This window comes from Takifugu flavidus, chromosome 2 (assembly GCF_003711565.1).
Source record: "Takifugu flavidus isolate HTHZ2018 chromosome 2, ASM371156v2, whole genome shotgun sequence".
In the NCBI taxonomy this organism is placed as follows: domain Eukaryota; kingdom Metazoa; phylum Chordata; class Actinopteri; order Tetraodontiformes; family Tetraodontidae; genus Takifugu; species Takifugu flavidus.
In genome coordinates this window covers 18,451,795-18,473,725 of record NC_079521.1, presented here as the reverse complement: position 1 = coordinate 18,473,725, position 21,931 = coordinate 18,451,795, and the positions used below count along the sequence as shown (strand labels likewise).

General features: G+C 46.8%; 1 protein-coding gene and 1 long non-coding RNA gene across 2 annotated transcripts; one reads left to right on the top strand and one right to left on the bottom strand.

Annotated features, from left to right (window-relative positions):
- The first annotated feature begins 1,289 nt into the window (after positions 1-1,289).
- On the top strand, positions 1,290-4,161 carry irf8 (interferon regulatory factor 8). Its single transcript, XM_057018657.1, has 9 exons — positions 1,290-1,442; positions 1,553-1,751; positions 1,823-2,006; positions 2,103-2,200; positions 2,310-2,367; positions 2,695-2,742; positions 2,825-3,217; positions 3,316-3,431; positions 3,511-4,161. The coding sequence occupies exons 2-9, from the start codon at positions 1,581-1,583 to the stop codon at positions 3,706-3,708; spliced, it is 1,266 nt and encodes a 421-aa protein (XP_056874637.1). The 5' UTR covers positions 1,290-1,442; positions 1,553-1,580; the 3' UTR covers positions 3,709-4,161.
- A 12,476-nt stretch (positions 4,162-16,637) lies between these two features.
- LOC130521649 (uncharacterized) lies at positions 16,638-19,895 on the bottom strand. The gene is made up of 3 exons (XR_008949398.1): positions 19,782-19,895; positions 17,789-17,972; positions 16,638-17,408 (listed from the first exon to the last, which is right to left on the bottom strand). It is a non-coding gene; the product is annotated as an uncharacterized LOC130521649 (long non-coding RNA).
- Between the last annotated feature and the right edge of the window lie 2,036 nt (positions 19,896-21,931).

Genomic DNA, 21,931 nt, shown 5'->3' with positions numbered 1-21,931 from the left:
GTTCACTGTTAACATATCAGCATATTAATAAAAGCTTAAAGGTGAAAATGATGTCCCCTGAAATCTTATTAAGGCAAAGGTGATTTTAGGTTGTACGTGTCAATATTTACTATAATTTACAAGTTAATAAATAAAATAAATGCAGTGATTAGACATGGAAACATTTTTAGAATTATATTATTAACACTAGTGTCATTTGTGCTTGGATAAACATTGAAAATAGAATTGGATGCAGGTAAGAGTAACTCCCAACAAATAATAGTAGTACCGGTAATTTCAGTGTTTTTTTTAATAAAAATAAAATCAACTCAGGCAGGCAGTAAAATAAAATGCTAAGAGATTTACTGTAAAACCTTTTCACGTTTCACTGAAATAAGAATCATAATTTCAGCATATTTAAAACTTTACAATTTACATTGTTACCAAAAGACTTCTTGGGAAGCATGAAATTCAAGATAAGCAACATAAAGAAAAAATAAAAAAGGATTCCAAATCAGAGTTCATGTGACTGGGGAAAAGTGAAAGTATAGTTTAGTGAAATATGAAAGCTTCCTTATGTTGCTGGTTGGGTCTGAAGCATGTTGACTCACGTCTTACATCTGAGGAGAAATCAACAGCCCCATTGATTCATTTTCCATATATATCTGTAAGAGTTTATTTGGTATTTTATCAATAAGGACAATCGTGTTTAGCTCGGTGGAAATGTGACATTTAACAAGAAAATCCTAATTTCTGTACCACGAATTCAGCGGAAATCATTAAGAATCACTATTTGTTATCATTTTTTGTGGATGAGGATACATTGATCAGATGTTGCATGATCCACCAGTCTTACAATCTGACATTTATTGAACATTTTGTTCCTTTAAAAAATAAATATTGCCATGATTCATAAGCACAACAATCATCTGACTCTGGGGCGAATTAATGTTCAAATATAATGTGGTTGTTTTTTTTGTGAACAAACAGAGTTGGAGTGGAAATAACCATTCTTCACACCAAAACCCCGTATTGTGATCGCAAGGCGCGTTTTGGAGGTTTCACACCACTTGTGAGTGGGCGTGAAGGGGGCCCACACCTCCGTCTGCAGCGCAGAAATCCCCCGCAGCACAAGGCAACTTGTGACTCTCCACGTTTGCTCGTCGCTCCGTCGTCAAGCGTTCTTTTTTCTCTTTTTTTTAAATGGCGTGGGCAGCACTTTAACAACCATTGGATATGTCAGGCCATTTCTTGTAAATGCCCGCAGTTAGAAGAACACTTCCGGAATGGGCTGGTTCCCCGAGGCTCGGAGCTCCTGATTGGTCGACGCGGATCAAGCGCTGTCAAATCAGCCGCCCGCTAATTCATTCACAACGCGGAGCGCAACAAAGTTGATGGGTGGAGAGACGCGCACGGAGGGAATAAATCTGAGCCACCGGGGGCAAAGAGCGCAGCTGTTTACCGTAAGTGGCAACACGATTTTCTATTACTAAAAGGGAAAGTTGGTCATCGTGCTGAGATCTTCACGCGGGATTAAATCCACTTGGTGCTCCCTTGGTCCTCTGCTGTTCAGGCACTTGGGTGGTTTTTCCTGGGTTAAGATGACGAACACGGGAGGTCGGAGACTGAAACAGTGGCTGATGGAGCAGATCCAGAGCGGGCAGTACGCGGGGCTGCAGTGGGAGGATGAGTCTCGTACTCTGTTCCGAATCCCGTGGAAACACGCCGGCAAACAGGACTACAACCAGGAGGTGGACGCGTCCATTTTTAAGGTTTGACATCAGTCTCAAAGGCAAAAGATAACTGGGATGCCTGGAATTCGAATTTATTCTTTCCTTCACAGGCCTGGGCTGTTTTTAAAGGCAAGTTCAAGGAGGGGGACAAGGCTGAACCTGCCACCTGGAAGACCCGACTTCGCTGTGCTCTGAATAAAAGCCCTGACTTCGAGGAGGTGACCGAGCGCTCACAGCTCGACATTTCTGAACCTTACAAAGTCTACCGCATCGTGCCTGAGGAAGAGCAGAAGAGTGAGTTGGTTTCATCTTCAGCTCCACTCCAGCAGGTGACTCGACTGTCCCACCAATGTCCATTAAACGAGCCCCCCTGTCCTCCTCTCCCCTCAGATGGCAAAAGCACCATGATGGCCATGGCGGCGACCGCCAGCTGTGGCGACATAGACATGGACTGCAGCCCTGCAGAACTGGAGGAGCTCATCAAAGAGGTGAGAAGACCTCCCATCGATCGAAGCCCCCAACACTCACACAAACACGTCTCTCATCTGCCCCATGACCTCTTCCTCTGTGTCACCGTCTTTCCACATTTCTCTGCAGGAGGACGGCTGTAATATCCAGGCCAGTCCAGAGTACTGGTCCCACAGCAGCATCAGCGGTAAGACGAGAGCCTGAACCTGCTGGTGAGGTGTGATGTACACATTTCCATACGGTGAACTTTAAAGGCTGTGTTTACAGCCACAGTGGAAACTTTGGTCGGTGTGCGCGTGTCTGTCAGCGCGGGTGTTGAGGAGATGGTAAATGCTGCAGTGGAAGAGTTGACTAACATCCTATTAAACTCTGCTGACTCAAGTGATTATTTGTTTTGTGAGCTCGTGCTGGAGAAAGGGCATTTCTGATGATCAAGCAAAGTCGTGTCGTGACACCGCGATTGCGTCCACTGTGTCAGAAAGGTCATTCGAATGTTTCCTCTTGTGTTTCACAGCTTTCCCTCTGCATCAGGATCCTTTGCCGCTGACCACGTCCACCCCAGGTAGTCTCAGAGCTTCAGTCAGAGGCTGCGATGTCTTCCTCTGCTTCACTTTGACCGTGATTTTGTGTTAAATCCTTTGCAGCTCTCTACCAACTGATGATCAGTTTTTACTACGGAGGGAAGCTGATGCACAGCACGGTGGTGAACCATTCCGAAGGCTGCAGGATCTCCCCCCAGCAGCCCCTCAGCCGCGGTGCCTTGTACAGCTCAGACAGCATGCAGAGCGTCCACTTCCCCCCTGCCGAGCTCATCGAGTATGAGCGCCAGCGCCACTTCACGCGCAAGCTCCTGGGCCACCTGGAGAGAGGCGTGCTGGTGCGGGCCAACCAGGAAGGCATCTTCATCAAACGGCTGTGCCAGAGCAGAGTCTTCTGGATGGGGCTGACGGAGGTGGGGCAGCAGTACAGCCCCATCCCCTGTAAACTTGAGAGGGATGCTGTTGTGAAGATCTTTGACACAGGAAGGTTTCTTCAAGGTGCGTTTGAGTGGTTGGTCGGAAGTCCGAACGCCTCACGTAAGCAATGTTTTGGTCGACATCGCCTTAGACTTTTTGTTTTCTTTTGCGTCCTCCAGCTCTGCAGCTGTACCAGGAGGGTCAGGTTCCTGCTCCAGATCCCGCGGTGACGCTGTGTTTTGGAGAGGAGCTCCAAGATCTCAGCAGCGCCAAGAACAAACTGATCATTGTGCAGGTGAGACCCGCCAGTCACGCCGCAGATCTTCTGCATTGCCAATAAAGCGCTCAAAGACCCCACCTGCCCCCCACCACAGATCAGCGTGCTGAACTGCCAGCACCTGCTGGAGGCGGTGAACGTGCGGCGCTCGCAGCCCTACTGCAACAACCCGAGCCTGGACGTGTCCGACAGCGCCGCCGCGGAGCAGCTGGCACACATCTACCAGGACCTGTGCAGCTACAGCGTCCCCCAGAGGTCGGCCTGCTCCCGGGACTACGTGCCCATCACCGCCTGAGCTGCAGACATCGCGTCACCATGGCTGAAGGGTCCGGCTGCATAAGGGCGAGCAGCATGACGTCAGCATAACCATCGGTTTATGATTTCGTACCACAGTATCTCGCATCTGTCAAGCGGCTTAAAATGAAACAGGAGAAATTGTTTTTTAACAGTTGAAAATCAACTCGCGTAACATGTGAGAGCCAACCTTTGATGTGCTAAACTGGAAATGTGCCTTAATTACAGCTGGTTTATCGGGATCTCTTTATTATTATTGTTTTGTAGCTTTCTTATGTGAGCATTTTGGCCATTTTGTCAGATCTTAAGATCTTAATGGGAGTTTATGATAACAGATGCAGTCTGGCATCTCACTGTATGACAGATAGGTTTTACTATCTGTTGAACTGTCCCTGTAATCGTTGTTTTTAAAAAACTGATTTTCTAGTAAAACATTTTCACTGACCTAAAAAAAGCCAATGTCTTATTCCTATTGAAGATGATTGTTAAAATGTGCAGATGTGTGATGATGATGGTTTATAATTTCCATATAATTACATTCCATATTCAATTTCAACAAATTAGCGTTGGCTTCTGATGATAAAAACCTTCTGAAACAAAAACAAACCGCCGATGTCGGATCACTTTTGGCCAGACACACATCGGCTACTCTAACTGCTTTTTGCAATACTTGACTGACTTTTTCATGCTTGATTGATGAAACATTCAACGCTAACAGCGGTTTAATGCCTTCACCCTCAGAAGAAAAAGAAAAAAGATCATAATTGGAAATTATATTCTCAACATTTGCGTACATTCAATTCATTCAAATAAACACTTGAAGGATTTTGAGGTAGAAATGAATATCAAATAATAACTTTTGTGGTTTGGAAAATACTCGGCTGCACAAGATGCAAAATCTTTTTCTGCGGCAGATTTGGAGCCGTGCGCTGACGAAACCATCAGACGTCCTTTTGCATAATTTGAAGAAAACAACAGGAAAATACAGAGTGTTCCCTTGAGACCGAGCGAGGACTTGGAGCAAAGAAAAAGCAGAAACTACTGCGGGCCTTTTCAGACCGGCACCCCAGCAAAGTAATGATGACAAAACTCAACAGTATGAAAGTAAAAGAAGGATCTAATCCAGAAAAAGATGAAGGACCTCTCGGATGGACAACCCCAGGATAGTGTGTAACAGACAGGAAGAGAGATGACCGTCTGAAGCATGATGATTAGATAATTCTGTGTGAAATCCCATCTGCTTCTCCAATCACACAAGTCACTCATCAAATGGACTCTTTCATCTCATCTTGTTCTTCTTTGGATCTTGTGTTCCACATCTGAATAAAGGAAGACCAACAATACAGCAGCTGAATACCCTGAACGTCAGCAAATGTCTTTCTATGTATTCTGTATTCTTCGGAAAATATGATCACGCCTTCCTCAAACAGATTCTTACCAGAATTTTATACTATAATTAGTTAAATCAAATTGATTCACAGGACCAGTTTAAAGTTATTAGCTGTTAAAATGAAAATGTCCTGGGTCCTAGAAAAGGCCAGGACCCGTCGATCTGATGGCGACACAGGTGATAAATGTGAAAACGACATAAATCAAAGTTTAAAATTTTAGATCATTATGGTCTCGGTGGTGTTGACAAGGGGGAGTCAGTCATGTGCTCTTCACATGACAGGTCTGGATAAAACCTTGGCCTTTAATTAGAACACTTCATGAATGCTTGACTGAATTAAACACACACGTGGAATATTGTGTGTGTGTGTGTGTGTGTGTGTGTGAGAGTGTGTGAGAGTGTGTGAGAGTGTGGTTATCTGTGAATGCAGGGGAGTTCTGTCTGTGTTCTGAAGAACAGGAACTTACTTCAAAAACTGTCACAGGAAGCAGAGTCTAATCCCGCCCTAAAACCCCAAATACCCACATGATCCACAGGATGCACTCGTGATGCAATCAGAAGTTTTAATCAGTGAACTGCAAATGTAGGAGTTCAGCCTCATGTATCTTGAGTCCCGTTTAAATTTGCATTGTGTTAGAATTCCCGTATCCAGGAGAGCTGCTGATAAAACAGCATCATCCAGTCAGAGTTTAAATCCGGACAAGCAAATGATTCGGTTACAGCTTTTAAACAATTCCTTCTCTTGCTCAAGCTTCCTGTTATCTCTTAGATGAAGTGGTCGTGTCCTCCCTCCCACACTGGGAAGCCTTGTACTCAGATTAGGGATGAGAGGAACAGGAAGCTCAGGAGCACTCAGGCAACGTCAGAGGATGCCTTCATCTCTGCCATGTGGATGTCTTCATGTCGCAACATCTCTTTGTGGTCTGTGAGGCTTCCCACAATAAATCACGAGAAATGAGCAACAAACACGACGGATGTTGGCATCCGTTGTAAGGATGACCGAAGGTTTCAGTCTGGTGGGCCATGCAGACGTAGTTCAAGGAAGTCCAATTGATTCTGAGGTGCAATGAGAGGAAATTCCAACCAACAGCTTATCGTCATTATCATTACAGAAAAGGCTTTTTATTCCTGCACTTTATGTAATGATATATAAAGGAAAGCAAAGGGGAACATGCTCTCAGAGTTTGTGTTACACAAGAAATCATGTCGGAGCAGCGGCGTTGCCTCTTGGGGGGACGCTGGTTCGAGACCCTGTGGCTGAGATGAGAATAGGTACCCAGAGAGGAACTGGAAGATCTGTCAGTGGAGACAGGTGGACGGAGAGCCCACATCCTGGGATACATGGAGAAAGCCACATAACCACACACACACACACACACACACAGTTAGCCACTGACAGGCTCAGATCCTCTAATCAGTATCAGTTCGTGTCCTTTGAGCCAAAAGTTCCACCCAGCAGCATCGCTGCAGAGGCACTGAGGTTATTACATTAAATAAGTTACAAGCACATATTTAACGGCTCAGATTCATCCTGCTTATTTGGGAAAACGCAGCCACCAAAAATCTGAATTTGTGTAGGATTTGGACCCATAAGTGAAGTGGAAAAAGAAGATTATTATGTGACTTCTTATTCTTATTAAGTATTCAATGTCTATTCTCTCTCCTACCTGTCTTCCCCCGTTCTCCTCCCCCTCTGTTCGTCCGGCCACCAGCAGGACGCCCCCCCCCCTTTATTTTGACTTTTTTTTTAGATGTAACAAGAGCATATAGGTTCATTTATTTCATATCACATTCTTCTGAACGACCCACAACTCTGTCGGTGTGTACAACAAAACGACTGTGAGATGAGATGTGAAATCCCCCCGTCCCCCAGCAGGATCCCAAAATAATGTCTATCTGGACAGGAAGCACAGCAGGACGCCCACGAAGATGTCCCAGTACACAACTTCTGCCCTGAAATGAGGAACAGTAACAAAGGTTGCCTGTAGAATGAGACAAGATGATCGATGCCAAACGCAACACAATGGGAGTCTTTGGGAAGTGCTCCCAGTCTGCTGCAACTGTTGCTGCAACATGCACACGTTAGTGTGTTTAAAGGCTCGCTGGCACGTGGTTCTGAAGAGGTTACCTTTAAATTCACCAGTACAAGCTGTGCTGTTTCACATTCAGGTAAAACAAAACTTACAGTAGAGAAGAAGGTGAAGACAGAGGGGAAGGCCAGGGTGGGGTGACGGTCCCTGGGGAACTCGAGCCCGGGGCACATGGAGGATGTAATGAGATATAGTTCACAGTGCTTCGTACGTGTGTGTGTGTGTGTGTGTGCGTGTGTGTGTGCGCGCGCGTGCACATGTGTGCATATGTAAAGCGGTGCTAGGATGTGGTTGATAGAGAGGTGATAAAAGTTCTGAACGATCCCTCAGAAAGTGTCAAAAGAGTGCGAGCATTGTGAACAACCTGGTAGGAGCCTGGTGAGCTGGTTGTCAGCGCGCCTGTAGTCACTCATGGTTACCAACGCATAACTCTGGCGATTCAGGAACAGCGTCTTTGTGGTTTCTGCCTGTTTCCATCTATATCGTCTTTCCAAGTGGTACAGATTACACAAGCACGCGCAGGTGTTAGATAGAGGATGGAGATTATTTTTAAAAATGCTCTAAATTAGTTCTTGTGCACCTGCAAGGTGAGGTCAAGATATCTGTCAACCACATGCCTTAGTAGAAAGTACGGTGACAGTACACACTTCCTCTCTGAAATTCCATTCTCACTGGCATGGGTAGCACAGGCAGGACACTTTCCTGGTTTGGGTCCTGAGTGTACATTTGGGGTGTCAAGGCAAGGTCCCTCTTTGGCCCCTTACCAGCTCTCCACTGGGGCCTCCCAAGGATCGGTGCTGGGACCACTGCTCTTATCCATATATCCAGTTTGACCTTGCTGAGGCCATTTATCCACTCACATGGTTTTATTTTATTACTGTTGTGCAGGTGACACCCAGCTGTATTTTCACCCAGACAAAATCAGCCCCTGACTAAATGTCACACGGTCTCTTGGACATGTCCACGTGGACACAGGAACCTTTAACTGCTCCTGGTTTTCACAGGCAACCAAACCGTTTATCACAACATCGTCATCACGATTGACACCTCATCTCTGGCTCCTATCACAGCTGCTCAAAATCTCGGAGTCATGATTGATGCTGAGCTGATTTTTTCTGTCCAGTCGTGCAGCTTCACCCGATTCAGCATCACAAAAATCCGCCCATTCCTGACCCGACATGGGTGTCGCGGCACAGCTGACATTGCTGACACAGTTAGAATTTTAACTTTAATAAGCATGTGTCAATACTTCTAGCTTGGCTGAAAGCAGACAGGAGAAGTGCACAGCTCCTGAAACAATGGTCAACTGTATATTTATCACAATATTTGCATTTTACCATCCACCTCCGTGTCCCGACGGAAATAAGAGCAGCACCGGAGGGCGCTGAAGCAGATCCCCTCAGGCCTGGTGATGACTTTTCACACAGAACTGCATTTACATCAATAGAAAGTGCAGAAGGGGAAAATCCTGCTTATGTAAGTTGGGCAAAAAGAAATGCTCATGCCTTAAGAGTGAAAAGTGAAACTTTACAAAAAAGAGGAAACGTTTTTTCTCTGTTGAGATATTGTATTTCATATTGTATTTCTTGCTTGATTTTCTTTCACTTTAAACTTTTCTACTGTCCCGTTTATATATGTATATATATATTTTTAAAAAGATAATAGGAAACAATAATAAAACCCGTCTAACTGGGCTTTTTTACACTGCATCACTATATCGCCATCTAGTGGTGGAATAGCACGAATACGTCTTTGCTGGACATGAATATATATATTTTTTTAATTTTAAGCAGTTATGGACTGATTTTTCTTAAATCATAAAGAACGCGTTAAAATGTGGTTTTATAAACATTCACATGTTTTTTTTAAAAATTATTTACATCTGACTGCAAGCATGAGATTTTGTCTCTTTTTCCCCAGAAGAGCCCTGATTGCGTTGATTTAAAATCAAATTTTGAGCCTGTAACTTTTGTTTAAACAAACAAACAAACAAAACAAAAACAACAGATTTGACGCTGACAGATTTCGCTGGCTTGAAGATTGTTACAATCGGTGACAACAATCGCATTTTGCAGATATTGTCTGGGTCGTATTTGCCAGTCATGATGACGGCTGCTGCTCCAGTGAATCCCCCGACGTTCCAAAGAAATTTCCTCGGGGCAAACAGATCATATCATATCAGACCCCGCGCTTCCACAGACCAGTGCTGTTATCTCTTAATTCTCGGTGATGCTTTTGCAGAAGGTCGGTGACGATGTGAGAGAAGCTAAAAGGTTTATGTTAAAGAAGCTCGTGTCATGGTTATTTCTCTTGACAACTGCATGTTTTATTGTGAGTTCATTGTGTAGTCAAGCATGCAGGGAAAGCAAACAGGAAAATAAAATAGATAAGACGGGGGATTGTTGCTGTCAAAGGAGAGTTTAGAGTCTCTGTGGAGGTTGTTAAGGGAAAATCACTGGGGAGGTACAGGCATTAAGAAAGGCTGTGCGGGAAATCCTGAAGCCTGATCTTATCAGGAAACCAGGGATCCCGAGGCTCCCCAGTAGCTGTTGGGAAAATATAGTTTTATTCTTGACTTGACATGTGAGTATGTGGATGAATCCAATGTGTGCATCTCACAGCCAGGGACTGTGATCTCCTCTGCGCGTCCACTCATTTGGGGCATTTATTAAATGCCCCAAACGCACGTTTGGGAAGCTCTGGAGAGCAGGAGCGTTTTGGCCCGTGGACAAAGCTCTTTTCACTGAGTCACGAAGACACGACGCACAGAACTTTTCCCCGCTCCATCTGTTACACACACATTTCAAGTGTTTCCACATTGGGTCTAACAATGATCTCCACCTCAGCTACACCCAATTACTCACCCTAATTGAACACTTGGCCGAGAGTGCGGGTGGTGATGGCATTCACTCAGCTGAGGAACCATCAGTCTTGGTCACTGGAGCCATTAGGTAGCTGCGGTGACCTATGATGTCATTGTGCGGTGGATGGTGTGCCGTGAAACAAAGATGCTGCTCACGCAGTTCTTTCCTGTTGACTTTCAGGCCGAGCACGGACTCCAACATGTCCACTTCATGGTTGCGTGAGAAAAGCGTTGAGGTTGTTTTTCAATGTTATTTTGGGCATGAAATTGAAGTTGAGTTCCTGTAAAGTTTGGGGATGTGAGAGTACTACTTTTGTGGTTCAAACAGGCATGTTTCCATGAGAAAGGGGCTTTTTTCTAATCACATGGAAGGAGATTTTCACTTGTGAAAAAAGGACCAACACTGAAGGATCATCGTATACAAGTGCCACATGCTAAAGCTCATTGAAGGGGTCACATTTACCATTCAGAGACCAAAATCCGGTGACGCGCCTGCCACATTGACCAATTCACATCAAATAATGAATATTGAATCCATTAAGAGCAGCTCGCCGATGGGTCATCCTCACATTAACCCTGATGACAAACCTGTTTAAATGTGAGTGTGTGGGAAGTGTGTATTTGATCAAGCATCAAAGAAACTAACAATCTGTGTTTTTGATTGCACCATATATGGCCTTTGTGCACAACCCGGCATCGCTCCGCACGGTCTGGAGAGAGGACAGCTGTTGCGGGAGATTTACTCCACCGCTCCTCAAAGCTCTGCCAAGACAGCTGAACTCTCAGCCTCTTCGTGGCATCCTGGATCCAGGAGAAGGCGAGTCCAGAGCCGAAGAGGAGACCTGCTCTTTCTTCGGCCTCTCCCAGGGGCTGAGTTACGATTTCCCGAATAAATCGGAACCCGGGGAAACAGTCTGAATGGCCATCCATCAGCCTGGGTGTCTGCATCCTCCCGAACAATGTGTGACCCCCCCAGGCACAAAGAAGGTCACAAGAGGGTTTACTTCCACCTTCGTGTGCCCGGCGTGCACACAGCCTCACCCTGCAAGAGGAAGTAAACCCTGGGAAAAAACTCACTGAATGACTGCAAGGATTTTACTTTGAAGCCCCAAAAATATTATTTTAAATGACTTATAAAATTAATTAAATTAGTACTGCTAATTCCTGGTCATCATTATTATTATTGTTGTTGTTGTTGTTGTTATTAGCAGTACTGAGATGATTGAATGAGCATTTGTCTAGTACCTTTAAAGGTGAACACCATTCCCTCACACTTTAGGGATCATTTAGAGACCATCTGATGTGGCCGTCAGCAGAAGCCTGCAGATACGTCTGATCCCTAAATGTACCGCAGATTCCCAACACAAAGCATGTTTAATATTGTCCATGGATGGATGGATGATGGACGGACGGGTGGATGGATGGATGATGGACGGACGGGTGGATGGATGGATGATGGACGGACGGGTGGATGGATGGATGATGGACAGACGGGTGGATGGATGGATGATGGACGGACGGGTGGATGAATGGATGATGGACGGACGGGTGGATGGATGGATGATGGACAGACGGGTGGATGGATGGATGATGGACGGACGGGTGGATGGATGGATGATGGACGGACGGGTGGATGGATGGATGATGGACAGACGGGTGGATGGATGGATGATGGACAGAGGGGTGGATGGATGGATGATGGACGGACGGACGGGTGGATGGATGGATGATGGACGGACGGATGCTTTATGTGTGCAGAGTTTGGGGGGAGCTGAGACTCCTGCCGTCCACGGCGGGTTATAAACCGGTACCAACTCGTTACTGTGAGCCTCGGGTTTGAGGCGTTCCTGTGCCTGTGTGGGGTTTATCTGTGGAGGCCTCTGATGACCCAGCACCAGCACATGAACTCATCATCCGTGGGCCAGATGGTCCTGAAGCGCAGCTGATAGGTGGGAAGGTTTATGGTGCTGTGTAGACCGAGTGGCAGCGCGCGGAGGGATGGGATCTATCTGTATCTGTGTCTGGGATCCTGACAGCTCTGGCTTTAGTCTGCGACCAGACCTCCTACATACATGTCTCACTGTTTACTGCCCCCCCCCCCCGTCTCACGCTCCTCCCACTCTACACATCTATCATGTCAACGGGACCACACACGCATGCGTGACACACACGCAAACACAAATACATGCCGTGCACACATGAAACGCAGGGTGAAGGTTAGCGTCTGATGAATTTAACCTTAACCTAAACTAAAGTCGTCATCGTTGAGGCTTCTTGGTTCTATTTCCACCACTAAAGATGTTAGAATGAGTAAAAATAGCCTCCTCTTGGAAAAGAATACCGACTTTAGTTGTTGACGACTTTCCGGTCCCTGGTTCTCACAGGGAGTGCGAACGCATGCATCAGGTCATCCAGCCCCCTCCCTGCGTCATCCACCCCCCCACCCCCCCGTGCAGATGTGTTGCAGGGAGACAGATTAGGCCTGATTCCACACATCATTTCCTGTAATGAAAGCAGTTTGGGATGATGAGGCCTGAACGAGCTGATGCCGTTCAGTGATACCTGGACTCTGGGGAATTCTGCCCACGTCTGAGCGAGTGTCCTCGCGCCGTCCTCCTTCTTCTCCCTCTCTTGTGCTTGTTTGACGTGCGTGTATTTTGGGTCTGCGTTTACATGGCACAAGGGTGCATAAAAGCTGGGGGCTTCTGACACAGCCGACCAGGCCTGAACCGCTTCGCCACCGGGTCTCGGTCTCACCCCGACCATCCATCATCCTCCGCTGTCCTGGCTCGTACACGCTCCACCCATAACCCTACCTCTAACCCTTAAATTTAGCCTGCCCCCCACTCTCACCTTTCCCACATTAACAGACTTCCTGGGAGAGCTGGAGCTGCTCTCTCTCCCCCCCCCCCGCCCTCCATCTCTTAGGAAATGAATTCTCTCTGGCTGCGTACATGCGTATGACCCCCCCCCCCCCCCCCCTGCACTTTCTGCTCAGCCTCCTGCACAGTGAGTGCATCCATCTGTTTGGCTGGGGAGTACAGATTGCCTGTGTTATTTACGCCTCTCCTTGCAAGAGAATGTGGAAGATGGTGGAAAATACATGGAACAAGAAGTGTTTTTTTTCTCCCTTTTGGGCTGCCATGTACAAACAAAACTTTATTTTTTTCCCTTTCACCGTCATGGTTACGCGCCACCATTGGGCTACTGGGAGTTTCATAAGTGGGACAAAAAAATGGGACAAACACAAATCGACATTCCATGTGAGATGTTTGGAAATTCCAGCGTGTTTGTGATTCATCTTCAGCTGAACACAAACGTCTGTACTCAGCTCCATCTAATACATCAAATCCACGGTGAGCTATGCCTGCAACGTGTCTTTTAGGAAAGAGTGTCCCTATTAGGCCCTCAGGAAAATCCAACGCGCACGCCGTCTGCGTTTGGTTTCTGTTGGTCATTCGTTACGTCGAGAGGGGCCTGGATGACACAGACCACGGTGGATTTCACAGTAGCATCACGGCTCTGGTTAAACTCAGCGGTCTGTTTGGAGGATGCGCTCCACAAACGTTCCATAGCTCGATGGATCGCACCCACGGGGAGAGGCGTCAATCACAGGCAGACCCCTCCCCCCAAAAGGGTCCAGAGCTGGGGGGGGGTTGCATTTGTCTGCGTGTGTGGGAGCGTGTTTGTCACACGACATGGGTGATTGTGCAGCGATGACAGCATCGCTAACTGGGGGCACGAAGATGCCGAAACAGGAAACATCAGAGGTGAATGTGAAGATGTGCGTAAACCAAACTGTGTGGCAACGTCCCCGTCATTATGTGTCTCTGTAATTTAGGTGAGTCAACTGCGTTTCAGGGAGGATTCATCCACACACCGAAGCCTGGAGACCAGTTTACATCTCATCCCGTTTCATCGGGACACAGTAGCTGTCCGCCGACCTCGTTTTTCATGTTAAAACTGCAAAATGTGTAAAAACATGCAGCACATCCATTTAAATGTGGTTATCCTGACAGCAGCAACAACCACCAAAGAAGAAACGCACTTTAGCAGTACGACAGGTAGCAAGTGCGTCAAGCTTTCCAAAGTCATTCAGTTGAATCCGCTTCTCGTCCCACTCACTGCGGTTCTGTGAGGAAACATTTGGAATTCCCATTATTAGTTAAGATTTTGCAGTTTCAGTCTGAGTCTTTGGTTATCATGAACCCGATGTGAAGGATTGCATAATCGGCAGAGAGAAAGATCCTTTCAGGAAAATAAATTCTATTGCATCATGGAAATTTTCTGGTGCCATGCATCATCGCAAACGCGTCTCCGCTTTTAAAAGAGAAAAGTCACCTTGACGTATTTGGTACGCCTCTCCTCTTCAGCGGCTGTCAAAAATAATCATGCCATGTTTGTACATTTCCATTTATTAACAGAGGTCTTCCCCTCTTCGGTGGCACCAGTGGAGTCCAGCTCAGAGCTGAATAATTGAGTTTTCCAACATCTCTAAGCGGTTTTGTATAAATCGGGCCTCCGCGTTGTGGAATTATGCGAAGTGTGAGGGTTGTGATGTGTTTACTTGCATGCCTCCAGTGCGTTGGCAGCGGTCCAGCACTTCTCGAGCCCCTCGCTGGGGCCGGCGTGTAGGCAGGATCTTCTGGGCCTGATTACAATACTGTCAGAGTATAACAGATGAAGGCTTTAAGGAGCTCTATCTTTAGCTCTGGAGTTATGGCCTCATCTTTCCCAGCCCCCTCTTGGCTCTTAAGGGAAGAATGGAGGGACGGATAGGAGGACAAAGACACTGATGGACAGTGGAAAAGAGGTCTGAGCTGAAAGTCGGGTCTGCCACGCTAACCAGGAGGCCTGTGCTCCAGCAACATCCCATGAGCGTCTCTACGGCGGCTCTCTGACACGGTTGTATTGCTGTCAGGTGAAGAAGACAAAGCTGCCTTTACCCGAGCCTCCCTCTGTCTGTGCGCCTCCCCTCTTGGGCCTCTGTTGGTTTAACCCTGGCGGGCAGCAGCCGGGCCTGACAGCGCCCAGACACTGTCATGTGATTTACGAGGCGGTACGAGTGAGGGGAGCTGATGACCACTCAGGTTCGACCCCTGCTGTCTTATCAGCCACTCATCACCAAGTAGACGACACACTCAGGTTTATGGCCACCGCCGTAAACCAGGCGGTCATATTAGTTGATCGAAAGTTGCCTTCTAATTCAAAAATGTGCAGCTTTGCTGAAGTGCTGGCAGAACGCGTGTAGCATTTTTACTATTTAACGCATTATTTTAGCAAATCCAGGTTTGTTTGTTTCATATTTGATTACCCAGGATTGTTTCCTCTTTCTCCTTTTGGACAAGTCTCATCGGTTATTACGGTTTAGATGATATAGTTGTAGTAATTATTCACATGATTTGTAGCTGATCTCAGATGACTGGCCTATTTCAGCTTGTGATTTAAATATTTTACTGTCCTAACAGTAACACACGTGGTTCCTTCAGTACACTCTACAGCCGGTAGGGAGCGCTCCGCACAATGTTATGGAACTAAAGCGCCCTTTGCAGCGTCCCACCTCAGCCGACAGAAAAGTTTAGTGTCTCATCATCAATACTCTTTCAACTCAACACTGACCATGGCATAAAATTTGGCAGCCACTTGTCTGGATTAATAATATCCAAACATACTGAAGAGGCACACATTTTGCAAACGTTTGAGAAATTGCACCTTGACCTCATCATGCGAAATCCTGGTTAATTCAACCATAGTGGATATTACATGTATACCTGGTGATTTCTTTTCCAACCCCAAGAAAAAGAAACATTTTTCCACAGACTTCACCACAGAACATCTTTCAAAACAAAGGCCCGGCTGGGTTTAAGGTGCTGTAAACAGAGCTCTATTTCTGTGGCTATGACACACCGTGGTTTCTCTGGAAAGGGAACAGCAGCCCAGTGTTACAACAAAAAATAAAATAAAATAAAGGCCACACAGACAGTGGTGGCTCTGGACCCAGACTCGGACGGACAAATGGACAGAGGTCAGGGGACAGACAGACCATTGCAGCCTGGTACAATGAGCGAAACAGAACACTTTCACAGTAATGCTGTGCGACAAAAATCACACATCAAAAGGAAACTATGTATTCGGTGCTAAACGGGGAACATGGTGTGGGTGTCGGTCGGCGGAGACGAGTTTGGGTTTCCAATTGTTTTAAATCCTGAAAATTTCCACAGCAGGGATTAACGAGGTGGGAGAAAAACATGGAGAAGAAGAAATGAGCCAGATCACTGTGGTAAAGTCACCCTGACACACAGACAGAGAACAGACAAAGAGCTTCCCTCGTAAACACACACACACACACACACACACACACACACACACACACACACACACACACACACACACACACACACACACAGTAAACTGTAGAGGGTGCATGCGTGCGCGTAAGCAGGACTCCTCTGACCACCACCGAGCGAGGATCGATCAGGCGGCAGACAGCTGAGGGCAGCAGACGTCATCCACACACTCCTCCTTTCAGTGAGCGCTGGCCCACCCAATTCAGGCCATCAATCAATGGATTAGGTTCCAAAAAACTCTATTCCCTCAGCCAACAAACGCACCTCCGACCCCAAACACACAAACATTTCACAACTTTATCGTGCTCTCCGACCATGCTGGTGTCCATCTCCAAAGAGAGCTGAGGGTGCCAGCGATACAGAAATGGACCTCTGCTTTACTGGACCATGCAAGAGTGTATTATTCAAAATGTTTATAGCGCCTCTTTGTGAAGATTGTCTCTACAAAACTGATGTGGCGACCTGCCTGCTGACGGCCTGCCGTTGATTCCCTGCTCTGACCAAATGGTCACCCGTACAGGTGCTTGTATCTGACAGAGCCGCTATTAACTGCCATCATGTGCATCTTCGCACGAGCTCTTGGATGTGTGCTGCCTCGAAGAGTCCGAAGAAAACAGCGTTTCCTTACGAGAGACTATGAAAATAACAGGAGCAACGTGGAGACGTTTGATGCTTCTTTCTGTGTTTTTATGCTGAAGAGACAGACGTGGCTGTGTGGGCCCAGAACACTGGTGTGACCTTAAAGTCACAGAATAATGGATGAAAAATGAGCCCATCTGCTCACGTGGAGCAGCACAGGTACATCGTGGGAGGTGGGAGATAAGGAGCAGACGTGTGCGTAACGAGGGGGCGTTTTTCTGAGTGTATCAGATGTGACGAACTTCGGCGTCTTGAGCGTTGGTGATGGGTTGAGTCAAGGCTGCGGCAGAGGTCCAGTCACTGTGTGAGGCTGAAGCAAGGCTCCTTGTCTGGGGGAGTTCACCATCAGCCATAGATCACATCCAGACAGCTCTGTGGAGGCAAGAAAAGATCCAACTGCGATAGCGTGAGGGACTCTGCGATGCTCCGGCGTGCGTGTTTCAGGTCTTATTTGTTTTGTTTTTTCGAGCACTTTCCGATGACCAACCAGCAGTAAATGAGGCGTTTACAATAAGGCCACAAAGTTCTTATCGCAAACGCTGCAAGAGATTTACAAAACGATAAGAGCAACCATTTTAAGAGACAACATCCCTAAACACTGATGTCATCTTGCTTTGCCCTTGAGAAGAATAATTTCACTATGACAGCATTTGACAACAAGACATAAACAGAGGAGGGAAGATTGCTGGGACAGAGGTAGAGAATTAAAATGTGTCATGGAATAAAAGTGATACAGATGACGATGAGATTACCGGACAAGTGTCCTGACACATGACTTCCTGCCACTACGAGGAGTTGGTGCGGCCCATTATCAGATGGTCTGGGATAAATCAGTGCAAGACGGGCCTACTTCTCATTCTTCCCTCGTGTCATCCTTCCAGCGACCAGGACCTGCTTCTGGTTTATTTCCATGTTCGGGTCAAGAGTGACGCACATCTGAAATGTTAGAAAAATAATTATGGCCTTTTATTGCAGCGGTGTCATCAAGTTTTTAATTTGGGTCTCCAGTCTGGACTCGCTTATTGTGCAAGGGCACAAGCGGCTTGGCCAAGAAACCTTTGCTAACACCACAAACAGGGAAAAGAAAAAAAAGAAGCTTTATTCTGGTCTGTCTGTGCGGAGAAGAAAGGAGATGAAAGGTCATTAAGGGGAAGGGAGAGACACAGGAGTCGCGCATAAAACCCAAATAATCAAATCACATAGAAAACTTGCAGTTATGTGTGTGTTTATTGTAATTGTTTGAAGTTCACAGGAAATTTTTTGTATCACCACAAATAAGAAATATGTAATAAATTGCACCACATTTCCCACATGACGTAGACAGAATAACTGATTCCTCTTATATGAAATTCCTCAGAAAGACATCACTTTTGTGGACTGTGCTTTCCAAAATGACAAAACAGCTTCTAATCTTGTGACGTCTGTCTGAGTCGGCATGAAGTGGCAGCTCTGCTAAAAGGGCTCGTTCATTTATCGGCTGTGTTGTTGTTTGCACTGACGTGACGGGTTAACAGTTCAGATAATGCAATTTATAAGCACAAGTAAAAGCAAATGAATGCCCTGCAAGCACGCACGTGTGTGTGTGTGTGTGTGTGTGTGTGTGTGTGTGTGTGTGTTGTGTGTGTGTGTGTACACCATTCAATGAGACGCACACACACGCGTGTGTTAAAGCGCAACTGCTTGTACTACCCCTGCAGGGATGCTGATAGTTCCTCAGATAAGCCCCATCTCCATTTACAATTACAGCTCCTGAGATTGAGTCTTTTTTCTCTAATAAGTAAATTACCTCTAATACCTTCTGTGCTGTACTTGGCTGCTCTCCTCCTGCCCTGGCCCTCATGGAAACCAGATGTTACAGCAGCTTGCCAGCACATACATAGAGAGTCGACTGCATACATGCCAAGCATGAGCAGCACTCAGGCGCACACAGAACACTCAGCCGCATGTGCATTAGCTCAGCGGATCTGATAAGTAACTCTCCTCTTTTTTCAGCCTTTCTTTTGGTTGAAGCATCGACGCTACCTCACCGTGCTCTCTCTCTCTCTCACTCCATCCTAACTCGCTTCATTTTCTCTCTGCGTGGCTCCCGTCCTTTTATCATAATGGCCAAGTTTTATCCCCACTGGACTCATTCATTTCACACAATAACAAACACTGGCTCGTTCTGGGGTCAGGGCCAAATCCAATTGGCTAATGAACGTATCAATTGATCTTGAGCTGTAGCACTTGTGGCTGGAGGGGGACACCTCTTAGTGATCAATGGCTCCACCTGCGAGACATATTTATCCACACTTGTTGTTTGACAGTTTTCGAAAGAGGTGTATCAGTAACGTAAACAGCATGAGAATGTGAACGACTGCTGGTGGTTTATACCCAGTTTATCCATCACTGGTGGATGAAAAGATGAGAAGCTTAAACTGGTGTCAAGGAGATTGGGTGCATGGGTGCAGAAAACTGTATTCCGTGTGTGTGTGTGTGTGTGTGTGTGTGTGTGTGTGTGTGTGTGGTGGTAGTTGGGAAAAGGAGGTGGGGCTGAGGGATGCTCACACTCACTGATTCTCCAGGAGTCCTGAGCCATGTGTGTGAGCGAGCACCATGTCTCAAACCATGTGTTTTCCAAAAATCCCCCCCCCCAACCCACACACACACCCCACCGGAGTGTTCCAGCCTACACAAACACTCAGCAAAAGCACGGTGAACCAGCGCGGCTGACCCTGCGCTCATGCTGTCGGCTGTGACCCTTACCTGTTTCTGTGGGTTTTACAGGCAGCTTCGGACCACCCTGTCACGCACCGCCACACCAGCAGCCCTGAACACTGACCCTTTGTGTCGCTACGGAAGAACCTTCTGCCACGCAACACAGGGCTCATCTCAGCGTGTGTGTCTGCATGCGTGTGTGTGTTAATACGGTCCATGTTTTGTACTGGGGCGCAGGCTGTGGAGCACGAGGGTCTGAAGACAACTTGCTCTTGTTTGCTCTCATTACGCTGGATTTGCTGAAATGATGCAGGAGTCAGACAGATTTCCATTGTCTCATTCTGTTCCCTGTTATTATGTCCAGTTGGTAGCACAGCCTGAGCAGATAGGTGCAAAAACACACACAAGGCTGAGTTTGTGAGCACAGAACAAAAGCCTAAACATCATCCTACAATCACACTGCTTTTTTTCTTTGGTCACTCGGGGATTCATTCAGTATCACAACTGTTTCAACTGAGATTTCTTCTGTAGCTTCTGCAGACACGTGAGACCCAGCAGTGGGAGCTCCTGGGGGCTGAAGCTCCTTCAGCTTGAACCGGATTTGATACAAATTTAGATTTGCATCATAACTTATTGTTCGACGATGCAGCCACCACAGGAAGGCAGACACACCTCGTTTAGTGGGAAGTCGTCCAATATTTCTCTTTATTTACTCATTAGTTTTCTAATAAAGAACTGTAGAACTTCATAGTAGTTACACAAACCTGGTTCTGTGTGTGTGTGTGTGTGTGTGTGTGTGTGTGTGTGTGTGTGTGGTGTGTGTGTGTGTGTGTGTGTGTGTGTGTGTGTGGACATAGTGAAGGACAGTGGTACATGCAGTGGAGCAGCAAAGGGCAAATAAGGCCCATCTGGAAACCATTGGCAGAGACCGAAGCCCTGCAGCTACGAGAGCTTCTGCCTTTCTTATCCTCCTTCTCACAAAACAGAACTTCTCTCTTCTCCTCTCTGTCGTTCTTTTTTGTTCCTTTCTCTTCGTCTAGAGAGGCACACGCTAATGCAGACCTAAGTGCACACACACACACACACACACACACACACACACACACACACACACACAGTTGGCAGCATCTCTCACATTCTGATCCCAGAAGGAAGTGGTGGACCAGGCTTGAGATGCCTATCACTGTGGGGCCAGAGTCACGGATCTGTGTGTGTGTGTGTGTGTGTGTGTGTGTGTGTGTAAGGTAGACATAGATGAACCCTGAGGCCACAGGAAATCCACAGAGACAGACAGACTGAGTGAGTGAAGCCTGTCAGAGGACGGAGGGGAACGCCGCGGCGCTCCAGGTTGTTGAGGTGCAGCTTTCCTTCTGGCCCAAACCTTCACCGCTTCCATCTGAACCCGTTTTTGTGGCAGATGCAAGCAAAGATGTTTGAGCAATCAGACAACCAACACACATTTTCCCGCTCTTAATAGCTCCTTGAGTCATTTTCCTCTTCCCGCGTTGCTCATGGAAGCACAGATTGAGAAGGAATCAGGATCTCGTGACTCAAGGCCTTCTCTCTCACGCCTCTGACCCGCCTTTGCTCGCCCAGTCATTAAAATCTATTGAAAGTTTATGACGCGAGACGGCCGAAGCTTGGATCTTTCCTCCACGTGAAAGACCCGCTTTGTAGCTGGAGGCAGCCGGCCCATCCCCGGCCTCTCAGCGTGTTCTCTCCTCTCCTCTCGACTTCTTTTTTCGTCATTTCAATCAATATTGTGTTTTCATTCAAGCTGCTCCTGCGGCCTTCAACAGTTGACTTCAACTTGCAGCGTAGAACCATCATGGCTGTGCGCTCCTGTTTCACGAGAGACCACCCACACACACCCAAAGTCATCCGTCTCATTTACTCCCCTCCTCTCCTTTTTTTATACGAACGCAGGCGTACACACAATACGCATCAATCCAAACATCGTTCCTGCATTTATCCTTTACAGTGGAAACAAGTCAGAATAAAAACAGCAGAAGGAACGTGGAAGAGTTCCGTCTGAAATGGATTCCCATCTGCTCTTCCTCATAAATGTATGGCTCAATATGACCCTTTTTGCTACCCAATCTGTTGATGCATCCCATTTACGGCCCCTCCAGCTGGGTCCCTCTCTGCCAGGGGCCTGGGCCCCAGGACCTGAATACAGATGGTGCCATGGCTACTGT